Consider the following 19,944-nt stretch of genomic DNA (forward strand, 5'->3'; position numbering starts at 1 on the left):
AATCCGAAATTTGATTTTTCGCCATTTACCAAATTTCGGATGCCATTATTTATTTATTTTTAAAAAGTGTTACAAAATTTTGGTCCTAAATTTCAGAATTTCGGAAATTTGGTCCAGAATTTGATACCAAATTACCAAATTTCGGATTTCGCCAAAATTTCAGTTTTCGGTGGGGTCCGAAACGGTTGCTGAAACCGAAATTTTAAACCATGGGTAGTAGTGCATGGAAATGTAGAACTCGTCGTAGTGGTTGACCCAGAAGATCATTTTTTGGCTTCTTACTGGTCTAGGAGCATGCTCCTAACCACCCTTAATTGATTCTATATAATGCAAGTAGGGACCCCTAGTCCCTAATGTAATCTTCATAGTATCAATGAAATTGTCAATTTTCAAAAAAAAAAAAAAAAAAATTGGACTGAATCTTACTTTAAATTGTAATTTGAATGTGAGTGCTTCAATTAGTAATAGAAGTCACTCTTTTTTTTAAATGATGCAATTTATATTGAGAACCAGGACAAATCCTCAAGACCAACGAAGTCAAGAATACAAAGGGCAAGAGAGAAGAAGTACAAAGAAGAGAACATTGTATGTCACGGCAAAAGAAAATAAAAATGGACCGGTCCGCCTCACTTTTAACCAGACAGCGGACGTGCCTAAACCATAGTAAAAGTCCCTGTTTCCCCTCTTAATTTTCATTCGTTCGTTAATATAGTAGTAGAGACCATCACGGGATGATGAAGTCCAAATTTCAACCCCTTCTCTATGTGTAACCTAGGCAGGAGCATGGTTTTAAATTTCAACCGAAATCCGACCGAAACCGAATCCGACCAAAACCGAAATCTCCGGAAATCCCATTTTTCGCTAAATACCAAATTTGACTTTCTTTTTTTTTTTTAAATGTTACAAAATTTCGGTCCAAAATTTCGAAATTAATTAAATACTCTTTTTAATTTCTTACCAAATTTCGGTCGAAATTTCGGTTTTCCTAGGGACGGAAACCGGTATTTTAAACCATGGGCAGGAATTGGAGCTCTGATTATTTACAATTCACACAGAACACACTTCAAGTATACAATGTCCTTTGGGCCATTAAGGTCGTGTTCTTCAACTCTTCTCATTCTGCTCCTTTTCTTTCGTTGTAAAAACGGAACATAAAACAAATTTTACTTCCATTTTTACGTCGAAAGAAATTCCAGAGCCAGTAAAACGGGTGAAACAGAATTGTGTGGAGCAAATCCATTTTGTTCTGAGAAACCAGTGGTTATAGCCGCAGAGATATATTTAAAGAAATGGGTAGATCAGGCCAGGTTTGGCTAATGCATTCTCTGGTATGTTTTAATTATTTAGTTCTCCTTCATAAAAAAAATAAAAAATAAAAAACGAGGAACAAATCTAAAATTCGAAGGTGATCCGTATTGGGTGGACGGTCATGATTGATCACTGGTGGCACTGGCAAGAATGACAATGTGCCTCGAGATAAGAACACTGCGGGCCTACACGTGCATTGCATGCGTGAGCCCCAACACTGATTGATCCACAGTATCCACCAACTTGAGCGCACCCAGGATCTCCAAAAGCCCAATAACACACTGATGAAATGGAACTAACCATAGGATCAAGACCCTATAAATGGGTCATCAAAGAAGAGCATAATACAATCAAAAGTCTACATACAGCGGATTAAAAATAAATTTAGTTAGTCAAGATTGTTTGATCAATGTGACATTTGGACCATGAGAGATCAGAGGATGGTGCATTTTGATGCAATACAAGAGACAAGAGATGAAGGTTTTTTCAAGGAATGATCTAGAACCAGATATACTACAGTGCAGACATGGTTCTCCCATCCTTTTCTATGGACTAGTTTCCAAAATGGAGTGCACATAATCATCTGAAAGAAAAGACGGTACATATAATTTATCTAGAGGTAACTAAAGATCCAGGAATATGGAGCAACAAAGTGAGTATAAAAAATTTAGAGATCAAAGCTTGGTTGCGTCCCAGAAGCTGAAGTGAAACCAAGACCAAAACTTGAACTGCATTGATTCACTTTCTATACAAGAACGAAATCGAAAAACCTAACCTTAACAAGTGCTCGGGACTCCACCATGATAGATCCTTAAAAAACCAGCCGTTGAAAGTACATTTGGTTGCATAACTTTAAATTAGTCACGTTCTGGGGCAACACCTGAATCTTTTCTAGCACTCAGGTTCCCAGCATATGACCATGGCCTCTCAGAAACCAGCTTTCCCAATTTGTCATCTTGGTTCCCCCAAAGCCTACCCTTGTTAAGTTGAGATTGCACCCTTGCAGGGCTTCCACCCACAGGTGTAGAAGAACAAAAGGTTGGAGTCGCAAATGGAGACGCATAAGGGGAATTTTGGATTGAAAAGGGGCTGGGTGACATCCTCTTCTGCACAGGAAGACCCCCAAATCCTCCTCTGCCAAAGAGAGAAACCGGTTCGGCTGATTCACATCGCTTGGTTGCATCGTCCACATAAATCAGATCATCGATCCTCGCCATTATGTTGAATGCCAAACTCTCCATAACCCTTGAGTAGCTCTCTAGGATTGACTGGCCCACATCCTGCAATTAAACTGGTCTTACTTTTTCTTTTGTTAAACAGAATTTTTTTTGCTCGAGGAGAAATAAAATAGAGGGAAAAGTGTTTCTGGTCGATCGACCAGATAACTTATCTGGTCCATCGACCAGAAACAGAGTGGGGCCCACGCTGTTTGGGTGATTCAAACCATTCATTTGATGGTTTGGATCATAGATAGGGTGTGCCCAAAAAAACATCTCCATAGGATCATCCTAACCCTTAGATTTGTGGAGGGTTAAAGCCGTCCATTTTAACCTCCACAAATCGAAGGGTTGGGATAATTCATGGAGATCTATGTCAGGGCCCATCAAATGAATGGTTTGCATGACCCAGACAGCATAGGCCCCACTCTGTTTCTGGTCGATCGACCAAAAACACTTTTCCCTAAAATAAATATGGATTGAAGAAAGAAAAACACATTTTCTTGGATAGAAATAGGGTGTAAGTGGCACCTTATTGTATTGAATTTTGTTCATGTCCAAAACAGTCTGTGAGAGGCCAGGGTACCGAAGCCTTAAGCTCTGTAAAAGGGTCTCAGCCCGATGTGCTAGAAGTTGGCTTTTGTCGGTGTCAATAACGAGACCTTTCACTTTTCCACTCCATGAAGGCCTTCGCATCTTTGTCTGGGGTGAACGTTTTTTATGTTGTTTCTGGTTCCAAACATGTATGGCAGCCTCAATCCTGTTTGCTATTTCCAGTGTTTGGTGCTCAGATGACAAGTCCAAGCAATCGAGGAGACGTTCGGGTGAAAACTGGTCAGCCATTATATAACGGTAGATGATATCTCCCAAACAAGATTTGCCGTTCTGCAAAAATAGAAAAAACATACCAATAGAATCAAGAATAATGAACACTTAAAAGTTAATTTATGAACCTTTAAGAAACGAAAAGTTGATTAATCTGAATTGCATCCTTTCCTTTCCAAAAAAAAAAAAATCTGAGTTGCAAGTTGTTCACAGAGTTTACATCCATTTGAGAGAGAGGTTTTGTAGTGGAACAAAGTAAAACTGGAAATATACAATGCAACTTAATTATATGGTAAGGTTTTTATGCCTAGTAGGGTATGTTTTATGTATCCAATATCCTGACATACAAAATTACTCCACCTATTTTAGTGTGTCAGTAGGCATGCAGTACAACTGAAATTGAAACAAGACGAAACAAGAAAATAATCTGGAACTTATAGAATAGAATTCCATAGATGACAAATGTACAAATAAATTGTGAATGGACTATCTTCCAAATAATTGTCTGGAATCTGGAAAAAAACATTCCTTAGAATCTGAAAGGTGATAAAACTGCAAGACTATTGTATAACCAAATATGCAAAGAGGAGCCATTTAAATATCATAGAGTCTTTTGGGTAACTGGATAACCTATTGTTTAACCTGTCCAAGTCTGAGTTTTGCCCTACCAAGTAATCAATAAGTACTTTGGCTCACCCTAGTTAATAAAAAGGGAAAATACATATACACCCCTTCAACTTTCTGACATTTTCAACAATAACCCTGACTGTTAAAAGTCACCAACTACACCCCCTGAGGTTTCAATTTGTATAAGGCAGTCCCCCTTAGTTGACAATTCATCCACAGATCAAAGGGTTAGGATGATCCTATGGAGCTGATTTTTTGGGCACACCCTATCTATGTCAGGGCCCATCAAATGAACGCTTTGGATCATCCAAACAATGTGGGCCCACTGTGTTTTTGGGAGTGTTTGGATTTGGGAATGGGGTTTGTAGGGGGGCATGGGGTCTTCATTAGCATTGATAGTGTTTCAAAAGAGGGGGTTTACCTTATACAGATTGAAACCTTAGGGGGTGTAGTTGGTGACTTTTAAAAGTCAGGGTTAGAGTTGAAAATGTCAGAAAGCTGAGGGGGTCTAACTGTATTTTTCCCTAATAAAAAATGACCGCATCCATCATTGACTCACACAAATAGAGTTCTATTTACCTTAACTGAGTTCTCCGAGTCAAGTTTTAAATCAGTAAGGTAAACTATATTAATAACTATGTACACCAAACACTAGATGATTGAATATAACTTACTGAAAACTGGACTCGACCAAACAAATGCATACTAGATTGAGAACAAGAACAAATAGGAGCCTTGGGAGTCTTGTGAAAGAAAGACAAACCACAGCCCCTAGAGATGCACTTAATGGACTTTCCAAATGAGAAAATGAACAAAAAAGTAAACCAACTCCTCATAGATGATGTGTGTAATATAATTACTCTATCAATGCAGGAATGTGACAGGTTCCCTCAGTAAAAAATCTAGATACCCTACAGTTTTCCTTCTTGTTATTGGTGAAGCCTGATTTCAGTCTAATCTGGAAAGTACTGTACACTCTACCCTGACTGCAGCGGTCCCGAATTTTTTAGGGTATTTTTTATACTGGGGGTAGTTTCGTACTTTCATGAATTAGGGTTTTTTCTCTTTATTGTAACGCGTCAAAACGCCATATAAAAAGGATGTGATATCAGGAGACGCCCTAGAGAGGTGTGAGGGTTTGTAATCTTTTCTTCAGAAGAGTGGAATCGTTGGCTTGTCGCTCTGCCGTGGACGTAGCCCATACCAAACTGGATGGATGAACCACGTAAATCTGTGTGTTGTGTGTGATCTTTCGTTTTATCTTTGCATCGTTATTCTACTACGTTGTTAATTCCTAACAACTGGTATCAAAGCCGAGGTTGAAAAGTGAATCTGACAGGATTTTTCGCTTGAGTGGGAGCGATGGCAGAAGATGGAAAATCGAAAGTTGAGAAATTTAATGGGCAGAACTTTCAATGGTGGAAGATGCAGATCAAGGATTGTCTTTATCAGAAAGATCTATATCTTCCGTTAGGCAAGAAGCCAGAAGTGATGAAGGCTGAAAATTGGAAGATTTTGGACCTTAGTTATAAATTCCGTTCCGGTCGCCGTTCCGTTTTGGCTACCGGAACAGAACGTTCCGGTATTCCGGCCGTTTCGTTCGGCGTTCCGGTCGAAACTTTCCGTTATGTAAAATACACTCCCCAACAACCATAAATGAATTTATGTAATTTTTTGGATTTTATTTTTTTTATTTCGAATTTTTTGGAAAAAGACGAAAAATGCCCTCCCAACAACTATAAAACGGTCATAAAACGAGAGCAAATCTGTAAAAAAACAGTCCCAACAGCTATAATGGCATTTCTGTAATTTTTTGGATTTTTTTACTATTTTATTTCGAATTTTTTGGAAAAAGACGAAAAATGCCCTCCCAACAACTATAAAACGGTCATAAAACGAGGGTAAATCTGTAAAATACACTCTCCAACGGCCTTAATGGCATTTTTGTAATTTTTTGAATTTTTTTTGAATTTTTTTGAAATTTTTAGCATTTCCGGTCGGAATAGTGAATTCCGGCCATTCCGGCCGGAACGACCGGAATTCCGACCGGAACGGAAAATATGCCCATTCCGTTCCGGAATCCGTTCCGGCCGGAACGGAACGGAATTTATATCTAAGTTTTGGACAGAAAGGCGTTGGCTACGGTGAGGTTATCTCTCACGTCGCAGGTGGCATTCAATATCTCCAAAGAAACCACAACCGCTGGAGTCATGGAAACCCTAGCTAATTATACGAAAAACCTTCTGCGTCAAATAAAGTTTTCCTCATGAAAAAGTTATTTAATATGACGATGTCTGATAACGTTTTTGTAGCCGATCATTTAAATGAGTTTAATATGATTATTGGTCAATTACAATCTGATGATTTGACTTTTGATGATGAAGTGGTGGCTCTGTTGTTCTTGTGTTCTTTGCCAGAAAGTTGGAATAACTTGGTTATGGCTGTAAGTAATACAATCACAGGAAACTTGGTATTCAACGATGTTATCAGTTGTATACTGAGTGATGAGATGCGGAGAAAAAGTTTAGATGTCTCATCTGGCACTGTTCTGTCGGTTGAAACAAGGGGCAGACAACAACAGAGAGGAAGTACTTCAAAGGGCAGAAAGTCACAATCAAGAGGCAGATCAAAGTCAATTGGAAAAGAGAAAACAGAAGGAAAAATCAAAGGAAAATGCTGGAATTGCGGCAAGACTGGACACATGAGGAAAGATTGCTGGAACGAGAAGAACAAAGACGAAAAAGGTCAGCAGAATAATGATGACGAAGCAAACATGATGTCTAGGAATGATGAGGTATATGGTGATTTGTGTTTATCTGCATTGGTAGATGTTAAATCTAAAGTTTGGTTCATAGATTCTGCTGCTTCCTTTCATTGTACTTCTCATAAGCATTATTTTCATGATTATGGACATGTAAGTGTGGGAAACGGACAAGAATGTAAGATTGTAGGAAAAGGTACAATTTTGTTAAAATTGTCTAATGGTGGCCACTTGAAGTTGGAAGGGGCACACCATATTCCCGACTTAAAGAAGAATCTCATCTCAACAAGCAAGCTGGACAGTGAAGGGTACTTTGTTGGTTTCGGTAACGGTCAATGGAAGATTACAAAAGGGTCGCTGGTAGTGGCCAAGGGTAATCTGGTTGGTACTTTGTACATGTTTACTGGCACTAATGATTATGCTATTTCATTAGCTTCCACAAATGGGAACACTACACTTTGGCATCACAGGCTTGGGCATTTGAGTGAGACTGGTATGAAGAACCTACACTCAAGAAATCTGTTACCTGGTTTGAAGGGGGTGGATTTTGAGTTCTGTGAAGATTGCGTGTATGGAAAGCAGAAGAGAGTTAGCTTTCTGAAAGGAGGGAACAAGAAGAAAACAAAAAAGTTGGAACTAATACATTCAGATGTTTGGGGACCAGCTCAGGTAAATTCTGTCGGTGGAAAATCTTACTTTGTTTCGTTTATAGATGATGCAAGTAGAAAAACATGGGTCTTTGCAATTAAAAATAAATCTGATGTGTTTGATGTTTTCAAGAAGTGGAAAGCTCTTGTAGAAACTGAAACAGGAAACAAAGTTAAGTGTCTTACGACAGACAATGGCAGAGAGTACGATAGTGGAAGTTTTAAGAGCTAATGTTCACTCAATGGAATCAGAAGATTGGAAACAGTTCCAAGGACACCACAACAGAATGGGGTTGCAGAGAGAATGAATAGAACCATCCTGGAGCGTGCGAGGAGCATGAGGATTCATTCGGGGTTACCTCAACAGTTTTGAGCAGCAGCAGTTGACACTGCAGTTTTTCTGATAAATCGGAGTCCATCTAGCGCATTAAATGGAGGGATTCCAGAGGAGGTTTGGACAGGGAAACAGGTAAATTACTCATTTCTGAGAACTTTTGGTTGCATTGCTTATGCTCATGTTGATAAAGAAAATAGAAAGAAACTTGATCCTAAGTCTATTAAATGTGCATTTGTTAGATATGGTGGTGGTGCTTTTGGTTATCGTTTATGGGATTATGAACATAACAAAATCATCAGGAGTGGAGATGTTATATTCAATGAGAATTGCATGTACAAAGATAGACAACAGCAAAGTAGAAAAGATGAAACATAGTTTTTAGAACTCGATGAGATTGCAGGTGAGGTCAGACCTAGTGTGCAAGAAATTCCAGAAAGTTCAGATGATGATTTTGGAAATTCAGATGTTGAGTCTGCAAGCAGTTATGGTGATAATCTTCAAGTGCAGGAACCGGAAACTCCTGTTCTTAGAAGATCTTCAAGAGAGATTAAACCTCCTGAAAGGTATTCTCCTGGTTTAAATTATGTTTTGTATACTGATTCGGGTGAGCCGGAATGTTTTCAGGAAGCAATGCAGGATGAATCCAGGATAAAGTGGGAGCAAACCATGAATGAGGAGATGGCCTCATTGAAACAAAACAAAACCTGGGATTTTGTGAAGCTGCCAGGCGGTAAGAAGGCATTGTACAACAAATAGGTATACAGGGTAAAAGATGAAATCAGGGGAACAAAGAGGTACAAAGCAAGGCTTGTGGTAAAAGGGTTTGCACAAAAGAAAGGTACTGACTTCAAAGAAATATTTTCTCATGTTGTTAAAATGACTTCAATTCGTATTTTGTTAAGTATCGTGGCTGTAGAAAATTTACATCTTGAGCAGTTAGGTGTTAAAACTGCTTTTCTCCATGGTGATTTGGAAGAAGAGATCTACATGCATCAACCTAAAGGCTTTGAAGTCAAGGGAAAGGAGAATCTGGTTTGCAAATTAAATAGGAGTTTGTATGGCCTCAAACAAGCTCCAAGGCAGTGGTATTTGAAATTTGACAAGTTTATGCAGGTTTCAAATTTTACTAGATGTTAGTCTGATCACTGTGTTTATTTTCAAATATTCGAAAATGGAGATTTCATAATTCTTGCATTGTATATAAATAATATGCTTATTGCAGGATCGAATATGCAACAAATTAATGAACTCAAGAAGAATCTTTCAAAAGCTTTTGACATGAAAGATTTATGTGAGGCGAAGCGAATTCTTGGCATGCAGATAAGGAGAGACAAAAAACAGAAGAAACTATGGTTATCTCAAGAAGCTTATGTCGAGAAAGTATTAAAGAGGTTCAACATGGATAAGGCGAAGCCAGTAGCTACTCCATTGGCAGGTCACTTTAAACTTTCAAAGGATCTGTGTCCGTCAACAAAGGAAAAAAAAGAGTACATGGCAAAAGTGTCATATTCTTCAGCAGTTGGAAGTTTAATGTAAGCAATGGTATGCACGAGACCAGACATCGCACATGCAGTGGGAGTTGTCAGCAAGTATATGCAGAACCCAGGAAAAGAGAATTGGAAGGCAGTTCAGTGAATACTCAGATTTCTCAGAGGTACATCCAATTATTGCTTATGCTTTGGGGGAGCAGACACAGATGTGCAAGGATCTGTTGACTCAGATCATTCAGGTGATAGAGACAGAGGAAGAAGCACCACGGGATATGTTTTCACTGTAGGTGGAACAACAGGTAGCTGGATTTCAAATTTACAGAAGGTGGTTGTTCTCTCATCAACAGAAGCAGAATATGTTGCTATTACTGAGGCTAGTAAAGAGATGATTTGGCTTCAAAGATTTACGGAAGAGTTGGGTAGAAAGCAAGAGAACAGCATACTGTGAAGCGACAGTCAAAGTGCTATTCATCTAGCAAGGAACTCAGCATTTCATTCGAGGACGAAGCATATTCAGTTGAGGTATCACTTCATTTGGTCGGTTTTGGAGGATGGACAACTGAAGCTTGACAAGATTCATGGCAGCAAAAATCCTGCAGATATGTTGACAAAGGTGATTGACAGGGAAAAGTTGAGCCTTTGATTGATCTTCATGTATGATTGATGGATGCGAGAGTGATAAGTCATCAGGAGTGAAGCTATTCAGTGGAAGCGCAGATATCAGTCTTCAAGTGGGAGATTGTTATTGGTGAAGCCTGATCTCAGTCTAATCTGGAAAGTACTGTACACTCTACCCTGACTGCGGCAGTCCCAAATTTTTTAGGGTATTTTTTATACTGGGGGTAGTTTCGTACTTTCATGAATTAGGGTTTTTTCTCTTTATTGTAACGCGTCTCAGAACGCCATATAAAAAGGATGTGATATCAGGAGACGCCCTAGAGAGGTGTGAGGGTTTGTAATCTTTTCTTCAGAATAGTGGAATCATTGGCTTGTCGCTCTGCCGTGGACTTAGCCCATACCAAACTGGTTGGGCGAACCACGTAAATCTGTGTGTTCTGTGTGTGATCTTTCGTGAACCACGTAAATCTGTGTTCTGTGTGTGATCTTTCGTTTTATCCTTGCATCGTTATTCTGCTGCGTTATTAATTCCTAACACTTCTGAAAACTTCACGAGTCCTTATGGACGTTAGATGAATTAAAAGATGGATTGAAAGTACAGAGGAAGAAAGATGAAACAAAATGAGCCAGGGTATATGCCAACAAAGCATGAGGGGGCAGCAAACACTAAACTCTTTGAAATCCTTCCCAATGCGAAGTTTCAAAAAGGGACTGAAATGCCAACAAACAAATGAGAAGACAGCAAACCAGACCTTAAATTTGCTCAAACAGGAAAAAAAACAAAGCAAAAGGGAATACAGTCATGTAATGGTCATTTGAATGGCCATTGGCCTTTGTCCTGGACTGTTAGGAGTCAAGGGCTCAGCTTAGATAATCTTGATTAGTTTTGGGAAAGGATTGGTTCACTTCTTGAATTTCAACTACAATGGGATTTTTTTAATGAGATAACTTTATCAAAAAACAAACAAAAACAAACTAAGCCCTGACCGAGATCATCTCTAACAACCAAAGAGCCTCTAGAAACACCGTTACACACCAACAAATCCGCATCTGAATTGGCCGACCAAAAGGTGTGAGGGAGAACAAACCGCATTCCCCTCTATAATCCAACACATCCTCGAAGACATCATCTATAAACCTCCAAGTAGTCCTTTCCCTCTTTTATCCAATGAATAACATTAAGGGAATACCCTTTCACCACTAGTGAATCAAGAAGAGAAAGGTCCCCAAGAAGAATGACACGCTTTATAGCCAGTGATGTTTAAAAACTCGAACTCGGATGAGAACTTGGACAATGTAAAACCTAGTCGGCTTGGAAAAATCATTGACTACCACAGTCAATTCTTCATTAACTGCGGCAAGTCAAAGGAGTCCGCGAAAAGCTCAAACTCGAATGAGAAGTAAGCCAAGGAAAAACCTAGTCAACTCGGGCAAGTTGACGATTGACTCGAGGATTTTTTTTAATGATGAAGCCAGCATTTCTGCTTCATTTGAATCCTGCACCTCAATCAATCCGACAACACCCATCTAATTTCCCCATCACATGCCCCTTAGACATTCCCCAAATGCCAATAGGGCCAGGATTTCCTAAACTAGAGCCATCAAAGCTTGCGTTAAAAGAACCAAGGGGGAGATTCACAAGAAAAAATGCTTAAAGGAATCACATCCCACAACAATCGCAAATTAGATCAACAGCATCCATAAACTCTTTTGTGGCAATTGCTGCCCACTAAGTTGAAGACTGCATGATGAAATGATCTAACCAATAGCCACTCCCCTTGAAAATTCTTCTATTTCTTTGTTTCATGCCAATGATATTTTTTTTCCTTACCTTTCCCCCCTCATCTTTTTACTTTTGTCTTACTCAATCACCACATATAAAGGCTATTGATATTGGCACCACCATGTTTTAATAGGGGTGCAACTTGGGTCGGGACACTCTACAGTCTCCTATAGTCTGTAACAAAGGAAGAGAAATATCCATCTAATCTCTGATGGAATACTCACTAGGTCAACACATGGAAACGATGAGTTTGTGAACATTGCAGAGGTATAGATTCAGAAGATTTTAAAAATGTTGTGGTTGCTGCTGCAAAACGGAGGGATAAACGATTGCTTAGCCATCTGCAACCTGATAATCGATTTTTTTCTGACGATGCTTCTCTTTCTGCCCGATAGGCTTGGCCGGTTTGAACACCTTCAACTAACTTTTTGCCACCATCTCGAACACGCGACTTCATATGGTGGTAGAGTTCAAGAAATGTGTGCTTTTTTATCCCTTCTGTGTTTTTTAAAGCCCTTGATCTGAAACTTTTCGTTTCAACTAATCAAATTTCCAACAAAGAATTCGAACGGTTTAGAAAAAAGAGTACTCACATGGATTGACACCCAATCCAACGGCTGATGCACAACCAAAGCCACCATAAAAAACAAAGAGCTAAGTAAACCAGCTACCAAAGTTTCTAATTTCTATCTGCGCAAATTCAAATGTATTCTGGATTTGACTAGACGCAGCCTTCGAGTTCACCACCAACATTTTAGGATTTGAATTCTGAATCTCGATCACTTTTGGTTTCTTTTTCCACGAAATCAACGTTAAGCATTTTCCTTACCTTCTTCTAAACTCCATTTCATTGGCGCCGGCGAGAATGATCGAAGGTCGCGAATGATCTTTTATCGGAAGACGTTGTTTCTTCTTCCTCGCATCCATTCCGGAATGCTTCTCAGTCAAAATTATGAAAATTCTACCTCTCTAAACCTCTAATACAGGGTAACACCGTAGCAGATCAGCCCTGAACATAAGGTGGTTGATTGTATAAAGTCTTAACAAGCTCGACATTCATAACAGATGCTTCACGAATGACGCAGAAAAGTCCTGAAATTTGAAATGGTTGAATCTTAATCCTGTGATGCGGTTCCTTCATGTTACAATAAGCTCAATCCAGATGGAGTGGAAGAGCCTCTCCATGCTCCTGCCATCCAATACTATCTTCAGCAATCTGATCATTACTCTTGATTCTTTTCTATGTTTCTCCAAACCTAAATTTGAACAACTTTGGCCAAAATTTTGTAAAGTTTCTTAATGATTGTTATTGATTTTTTTTCTATGTTTCTCCAAGTCTGAATGATTTAAATTTGAGAAATTGTTGACTACATGCCATGGTTTTCTGAAGGTAAATGGGTGGTTGAGTATCAACAGTTGGGAGGGTTCACGACTCATCCTTCTCAAACTCAAAAATCTGAACTTTTCCTCAAAAGTATTTCAGAGCTTGTCAGATAGAAGCAGGAAGGTGGAAGGATTACTTTCACTTCCCGTTTTTCCTTTTTTATTTGAAGGTATTTGTCCCACCTATTCTGTTTTAAAAAAATGGCAATTTTTCAAAAGCAGAGACAGCTGAGACTTAGCCTTAATCAAGAGATTATTAAGATTGGGTATGTGATCTTCAAGTACACAATGTTGGGTGGATTGGATCACGCACAGGGACAAGGCTTATTCCACCACATGGCCTACTAGTGGGGCATTGAGGAAGAAAGGAAAGGCGCATCTGAGGTTTGGGGATGAAAAACTTTAAAACAAAAAATAGTGCTTTCCTTTCCAGAGGGAAAGGTCTTTCCACCATGGAAAGCCTTTCCTAGCGTTACCAAACATAGTGGTGGAAATTTGGAAAAGCTTTTGCTTTCCACAACTTTTTCTGCACCCCAAATGGGCCCTTAGAGTAGAGTGATAGTGAGCTAGTTTTCTAAAAGGATAGATGGATTACCCCACATTCCACCTTTCTTTAGTGATGAGGTACAGCAGCTTTCAGTCTCAAAAGAACAAGGCAGCAGACTTGATGCTATGATAACTAAATACAGGTATAGATAAAGACATGGACACGAGAATATGAGATATGATTCAACATTTATTGAGAGCTAAGACTATGATTCCAGACCATGAGATAAGATGCAAGACTAGGGAGCAGTTTTAGGGAAAAAGAGAGGTGTATTTTGTCTGCTTTTTCGAATCCAATGGTCGTGTTGATTCTTCTACAGTAGAGGTAGAGCTCATCAATTTGGAATGCACTTTTTATTCGGCCACATAGAGCCATAGAGGGGAGACTAGATGTTGAGGGGAGACTCCACAAATGTGATTTCTTGGTGTAATGGTTATAGCATAGGGCCATAAAGGCTAGCAAGTTTCATTGATGAGGTTACTTTCTTTTCTTTTTTTGAAATGGTATTGATGAGGTTGCTTATATGATTAGAGGGGAGATTCATTGTCTTTAATCATATCCCTACGAGTGCTGACGACTTGGCTGATAAATTGGCTAAGACGAGGGGTGGCTAGAGTGCTAGACCCCTTATATATTCTGGGGCAACATTGCCTGCTAATGAATCTATGTAATTTTTCTCTTCATTACTAAGTGATGTGAGGGTTAGGGTTTGAAAATGGAAGAAGGGGCTTGAATCAATATGGGGTTGTAATATGGGCTGGAATACGGCTGAGAAGAGGGTGGCTAAGAACGAATTTCAGCAACAATGGCATCTTTAATTGAAATCTAAGCGCGAAGTGTGCTTGGATCTTTTGCTCTTATACTAAATTTGATGTATACTAGAGAGAGAAAGAAGAAGAAGAAGTACAAATCTGAAGGGAAACAAATCTCACAAAATAATCTCAATTGATCATCAAAAGTAAACAAAAAGTTGTAAATTGGCCTATAAATAGGCATTTAAGAATCCCCAAGAGACTAAAATACAATAAAAAGCAATAAAAACTAAAATAACCCTAATAATCCAACTAATACCCAAAATAACCCCAAGAAAAATAAAAAGATCCCTACGGGTCTCCCTAAGTGCGGCCCCGCCTAGAATAAACCCGCAAGGGATGTCTAACAGTGAGGGAGAGGACCAATGAGTAATAGGAGAAAAGGATTCCTCTCTATTCAGACATATCTCAATCCAACAGCACCCCATGATTTCCACCCCCCTTGAGGGTGCTTGTATTTTTTGCTTTTCTGTTGCTTTTTCTGTTTCTCTCTGTTTCTCTCTTTGGGTGACCTCCTTGGTCCTCCCTTTTAATATATTTTCGATTGCCTTTCAAAAAAAAAAAAAGTAACTCTACCCCATCATCCACAAAGCCTTTTGGAAAATAATGGAAGGGCATCTGGTGATGCCTTTACAGAGATGTCTATTTCTTTCTTTCCAAATTGCCGAAATGACTGCCAGGAGCGCAAGTTCCATACAGTTCTTCCCCTTACAGGCCAGGGTCCAAAGCTACATCCTTCAAATAAATCAGTTATATGCTTTGGGAAAACCCAAGAAATGTCAAAAAACGTCAGCATGCGAAAACAATTTCTTTGGTCACTTTGCAGTTGATGAATGTTGATCCCACCTAAAGACATAAGTAATAGTGATCGACATAAGGCGAGATTGGAACGACATGGTAGATTGGAACGACATGCTTATAAAAAATATTTTGCTTAGAAAAACCCCTTTGGTGGCCCAGATCCAAGTGGGTTCTCATCCTCCCCTTCTTTTATGATAAATGTAGACTCTAGTAGCTCGAAAAATAAAGCAACCCTCAACCCTTTCAAGCTCCCAATCGAGTGATAGGCAATTAGGCATCTAATCGATGTACAGACTATAGAGTTGCCCCATCTTTGTATTGACACTTGGTCCTTTCTTAGGAAAAGGATTGGTTTGTATAGCTAGTTTGCTTTATGTGACAAAGTTTACCCCAAAAATATTTTATCATTTTCCTTCGGTCTCATCATATATAATGAACAGTACTTGTCATAGAATTTCAGGATCACATAAATAAGATCGAAACTCTTTTTCCATTTTAGAAGGTTTGCATTCATATCATCATGATCAATACGGCATCCACTACAATTTGTGGAGGAAGACAAAGATGTCATTCGCACAATATGGCGTTCACATGAACGGTCATTGAAAGCTTCATGATTGACATCACAAATACTGAGTTTTGGACAGATATCACTTCATAATCTATATGGGCATTCTTGGGTGACTTGAGTTGGATGACTTCTTTCCCTACGGCTGAAAATCATATTTGAAGTCAATGATGACCAGACATTTACCATTAAAAAAAGCCAATGATGGCCAGATCACCTACAGTCCAAACTAAGAGATTATAATAAAATAAACGCATGAAAAAAATATCATTGCTGAATGCTGTCAGCGACTTATTCCTAAATACTTTTAACTGCTTTTTTCCTACATGTTGCGTAATAGAAAGAATGGAAACTTGCAACTGGAAGAGATACGCTAGATTTCATTCTGCTGCCTAGAGTGAGAATATTGGAGGAGTGGTGAAGACATGTGCAGCAAGGGCTACCATCAAAGAGAGACTTTATGACAACTACAAGTTGTCTACTATGAGAACAAAGAAAAGGTCTTTAAGGTAGTTGCCTCTCAGCTTGGCATTGAACAAAAGCATGATTTGCAAGCACTTGCATAAAGAGCCTGCAATGGATTGACAAGATTTGTAAAAGCTTTGCTTTGTAACAGTGGTGAACCACATCATAGATATTGAGTTGCATTAACTCAAGATAGGTAAAAGCAATCAATGGACATCTTGAATATGGTGACTACTTTCACTTTTAGAAGTAAAAATCTCAGGACATAACAAATAGATATTAGCACAGAAGAGAGACATTGGGAAAGCACTTTAAAAATTGGTTTCATGCGCTTGAGAAATCTTAGGAAGCACTAGAGTTGATGTAACCGCAATGGGTTGTGTTAACTTACCAACTTCTCCAAAAGCTTAAGCTGTTGGAAAGGCGTTATTTATCTTTTATACTTTAACACTCCCCCTCATGTGTGGCCCACTTGGCAAACACGTGGCACATGTGGTCCCACTTTGGGCCGACCATTGCATGTGGATTTTTGCTATCCGGGAGGTTTGGACTCGAGACCTCTGGCTCTAATACCATCTTAACTTATCAACTTCTCCAAAAGCTTAAGCTGTTGGAGAAAGGCGTTATTTATCTTTTATACTTTAACAGGTTGAAATGAATGGATGAAACCAGTGTTTAAAAACACGGATGTGACGCGGAACGCGAAAAAAGAAAAATCCTTGTCGACTCGGCACGGACGCGGCCAAGAATGTGGTTGACGCGGTTGATGTGGTCATAACTCAGGAGAGTCAAAGGAGTTTTTACTGACTCTGTAGGACAAAACGTGGAATGCAGATGTGGTGCAACGCGGAACGCAACCAAGAAAAATCCTTGTCGAATTGGGCGAGTTCCTTGTCGTGTCAACGAGTTTTTAAACATTGGATGAAACACATGGCAAGCAACTCTTCATGGAAGTTGCGTATCATACGAAAATTTACCAAGAACAATAGCCGATCTGGCTGGCACAACAAGGATCCATCTTTTCTGAGATTGTTAGGGACATTTAGCTTGCAATCAAAACAGGTATTAACAATTGAGTTCATTTTTCTGTAAGACATAACTAAAGGAAAGCCTCACACACAACTAGTCTCTTTAGGAAAAAGTTTTAAAGCTCACAGAAACATAATGTATGCTGGACAACACACAATACCGCAATGAACCTTAACAAGACGATACTCAAATTGAAGAGAAAGCAATGAAGTTCAATGAAGAAGCTCACGGATTTTGTGACCCTTCCACAGAGAACAATCACCACACCTGGCAACATGAAGTTGCCAAAGAGAAAAAAAATGTACTCCCCCAATAAATACAAGAAATAATGGATGCCAAAAAAAGAGTCTTCAAAAGACAAGTTATACAAAACTTCCAAATAAAATCCCCAACTAAGATAATAGGAAATACCAACAAGAAATGCCCATTTCATCTGCCAAATGTAGATAATATTCGCTTGTGTAAACAGGATAACAAAGAAGGAAGACTTAATTCATCCCCCACCCCAAGCCAAAGCTAAGATTTTAGAGCTGAAATACACCTGACTATCGAACTCATACAAAAGACAGCATATCATTGTAGAAAACCCCTATGTTTAATACAAATAACCACATATTGCGTCAAATCATACGGTGATCCCTTGTGAAATAGCTATAAAAAGTTCTAGCAGTAAAGTTTAGATTCAATCAGTTGTTTCTACCATCTTTCAGATTCAGCAAGCATTAAGCGAAAAGTTAGATCTAAATCAACACTCAGAAAAAGAACAGTGTTTGCACCTTGGGCAAGCTTTCCAAGTAAATGTCAGGGATCTCCATCTCCGCAAGAACGCTGCTATTGATCGCCATAGCCGCCTTGAGGATCTGATTAACACAGTCCCTACATTGCTGCAATAACTTCCTCGCATCACCAGACAACCCCTTCAATGGGACTCTCGGGCACGGAAGCCACCATTTGTCTTCTTGTCTCAGAGAAGGCCTCCCCAAGGCAGAAGAAGATTGATAGCCATTGAAGTCTTCCCCGTCAGCCAACAGTATCCCACGATCCACATACCAGAACTCAGTGTCCCGAAAACCATCAAGCATACCAAGAAGCATAGCGTCGAGCTTCTTGAGCGCTGGGAGGTTCATATAAAGGTCAGAGCGGGGGCGTGCTACCATGACCTCAAAGCTCCCCCCACCCGGGAATTCTTGCATTGAAGGGGTGAGTTCTACAATCGAATCGCTCACACATAATAGCCATTCCATCTCACGGTGCCACATTGACTTCTTCTGTGGCGCTAATGGCTCCAACCTCCATAGCTCCCCAAACACAGTGGCTGCCATTTTCACTCAGAAATTAACTAAATTAAACGAAATTAATAGAATACAAAGAGAGTGAGAGAATACTACCAGAGAGATTTGTAATTGCATTTGAAATAGCGAGCGACGTACACACGCCCTTCCCTCCTCCAGACATGTCTTCTCCGAGAAGAAGTTTCGCAAATCTCTCCTTCATCATCTCAACTTCTACAACAATGGAAAATTACAAAAAATTAAACAAAATTAAAAAAAAAAAAAAAAAAAAACTTTGTTACTAAAAATGTTAGAGTGTAAACCGATCAAGCCAAATTCACAATGTAGAGAACAAGATCTGTGCGTCTAACGACCCAGATTAGATTTTTTTTCCTAATTGAATACTTAAAACCACACTAGAAGTACGAATTTAAGCATATTTCTAAGTCAAAATCCAAAAGCTAAAAAAAAACCAGAAAATTACAAAAAAATTAAAAAAATTAAGTTTGTTATTAAAATGTGACAGTGTAGACCGTTCAAGCCAAATCCACCCTGTGGAGGACAAGATCTGTGCGCCTAAAGGCGCAGATTAGATTTTCCCCCAGTTGAATACTTAAAAACCACACCAGAAGTAAGAATTTAAGCAGCTTTCTAGGGCAAAATCTGAAAACTAAACTCAAAACAACAAACCTGACAAATCTATATCTTGCCTCTCCATCTTCCCCTCCCAAACCACCGCATCTCCGCCGCCTACCGCCGGAAAAAGCAGCGGCGCCGCCTCAACCCCAGCCGGAAAATCGGAATTCTCCGTCGTACGGACTGCGGCGAGAGAAGAAGACGCCGGAGAACTCGAAGACGCCTCGCCGCCGTACCTGCGGCCAGAAAAGCTGGTACAGCTCTCCGACTCGCTGACGTCAGCACTCAAGCTATAGCTCCCGAACCTCTCGCTCTGTAAATCGAAAGCATCGTCTTCCGAAGCTACACTTCCCATCGAGAGGAGACCAAAACCCTAACCCTAACCCTAACAAAAAATTCGCCGGAAAAAATGTAATGAGGCGGTTCAGGTATTTTATCCGGCAACTCCGTGGCCGGAATCTATCCGCCGGAGGTAGTTTTCATCGTACTGTTTCAGAGATCGGAGTCACGTTTCTGGTTCAGAAAAAAGCGAAGTAGAGAATATCACGCCTCTCTCTCTCTCGCCAAAAAGCCTGCACACTGGTTCTAAACTTCTAATGCTTTTCCCATCCCATCCTATCATGTAGGACCCACTGCCACGTCATCTTACACGTAGGATTATTCGGTCTGAGTTGGACCAATGGGTTCCAGTCTCTTACGTAGGAACAGGGAATCTGATTATGAGGTCGTTGGATTGGACTAAAAATGCTTTGAAGAGGACGAAAATGTCGGTCATAACTTATAAGCTGATATTCCACTAGTATGTTTTGCTAATGAGAC

General features: G+C 39.6%; 1 protein-coding gene across 1 annotated transcript; it reads right to left on the bottom strand.

Moving 5' to 3' along the window:
- Positions 1-1,671: 1,671 nt before the first annotated feature.
- On the bottom strand, positions 1,672-19,715 carry LOC143886588 (rop guanine nucleotide exchange factor 1-like). Its single transcript, XM_077390639.1, has 5 exons — positions 19,180-19,715; positions 18,607-18,723; positions 17,995-18,533; positions 3,057-3,410; positions 1,672-2,588 (listed from the first exon to the last, which is right to left on the bottom strand). Exons 1-5 carry the CDS (start codon positions 19,478-19,480, stop codon positions 2,166-2,168), a joined length of 1,734 nt encoding a protein of 577 aa, XP_077246754.1. The 5' UTR covers positions 19,481-19,715; the 3' UTR covers positions 1,672-2,165.
- Positions 19,716-19,944: the final 229 nt, after the last annotated feature.

This window comes from Tasmannia lanceolata, unplaced genomic scaffold (assembly GCF_043159265.1).
Source record: "Tasmannia lanceolata isolate RefF3 unplaced genomic scaffold, GAP_Taslan_0.1 ptg000011l, whole genome shotgun sequence".
Lineage (NCBI taxonomy): Eukaryota > Viridiplantae > Streptophyta > Magnoliopsida > Canellales > Winteraceae > Tasmannia > Tasmannia lanceolata.

Bases quoted from the DNA above. Each gene is read 5' to 3' on its own strand.
- LOC143886588 (XM_077390639.1), bottom strand. From the start codon at position 19,480: ATGGGAAGTGTAGCTTCGGAAGACGATGCTTTCGATTTACAGAGCGAG. The intron at 18,724-19,179 runs GTTTGTTGTTTT...CCATTGTTGTAG, and splicing joins GCAAGATATAGATTTGTCAG to AAGTTGAGATGATGAAGGAG. The intron at 18,534-18,606 runs GTAGTATTCTCT...TGAAAATGGCAG, and splicing joins TGCAATTACAAATCTCTCTG to CCACTGTGTTTGGGGAGCTA.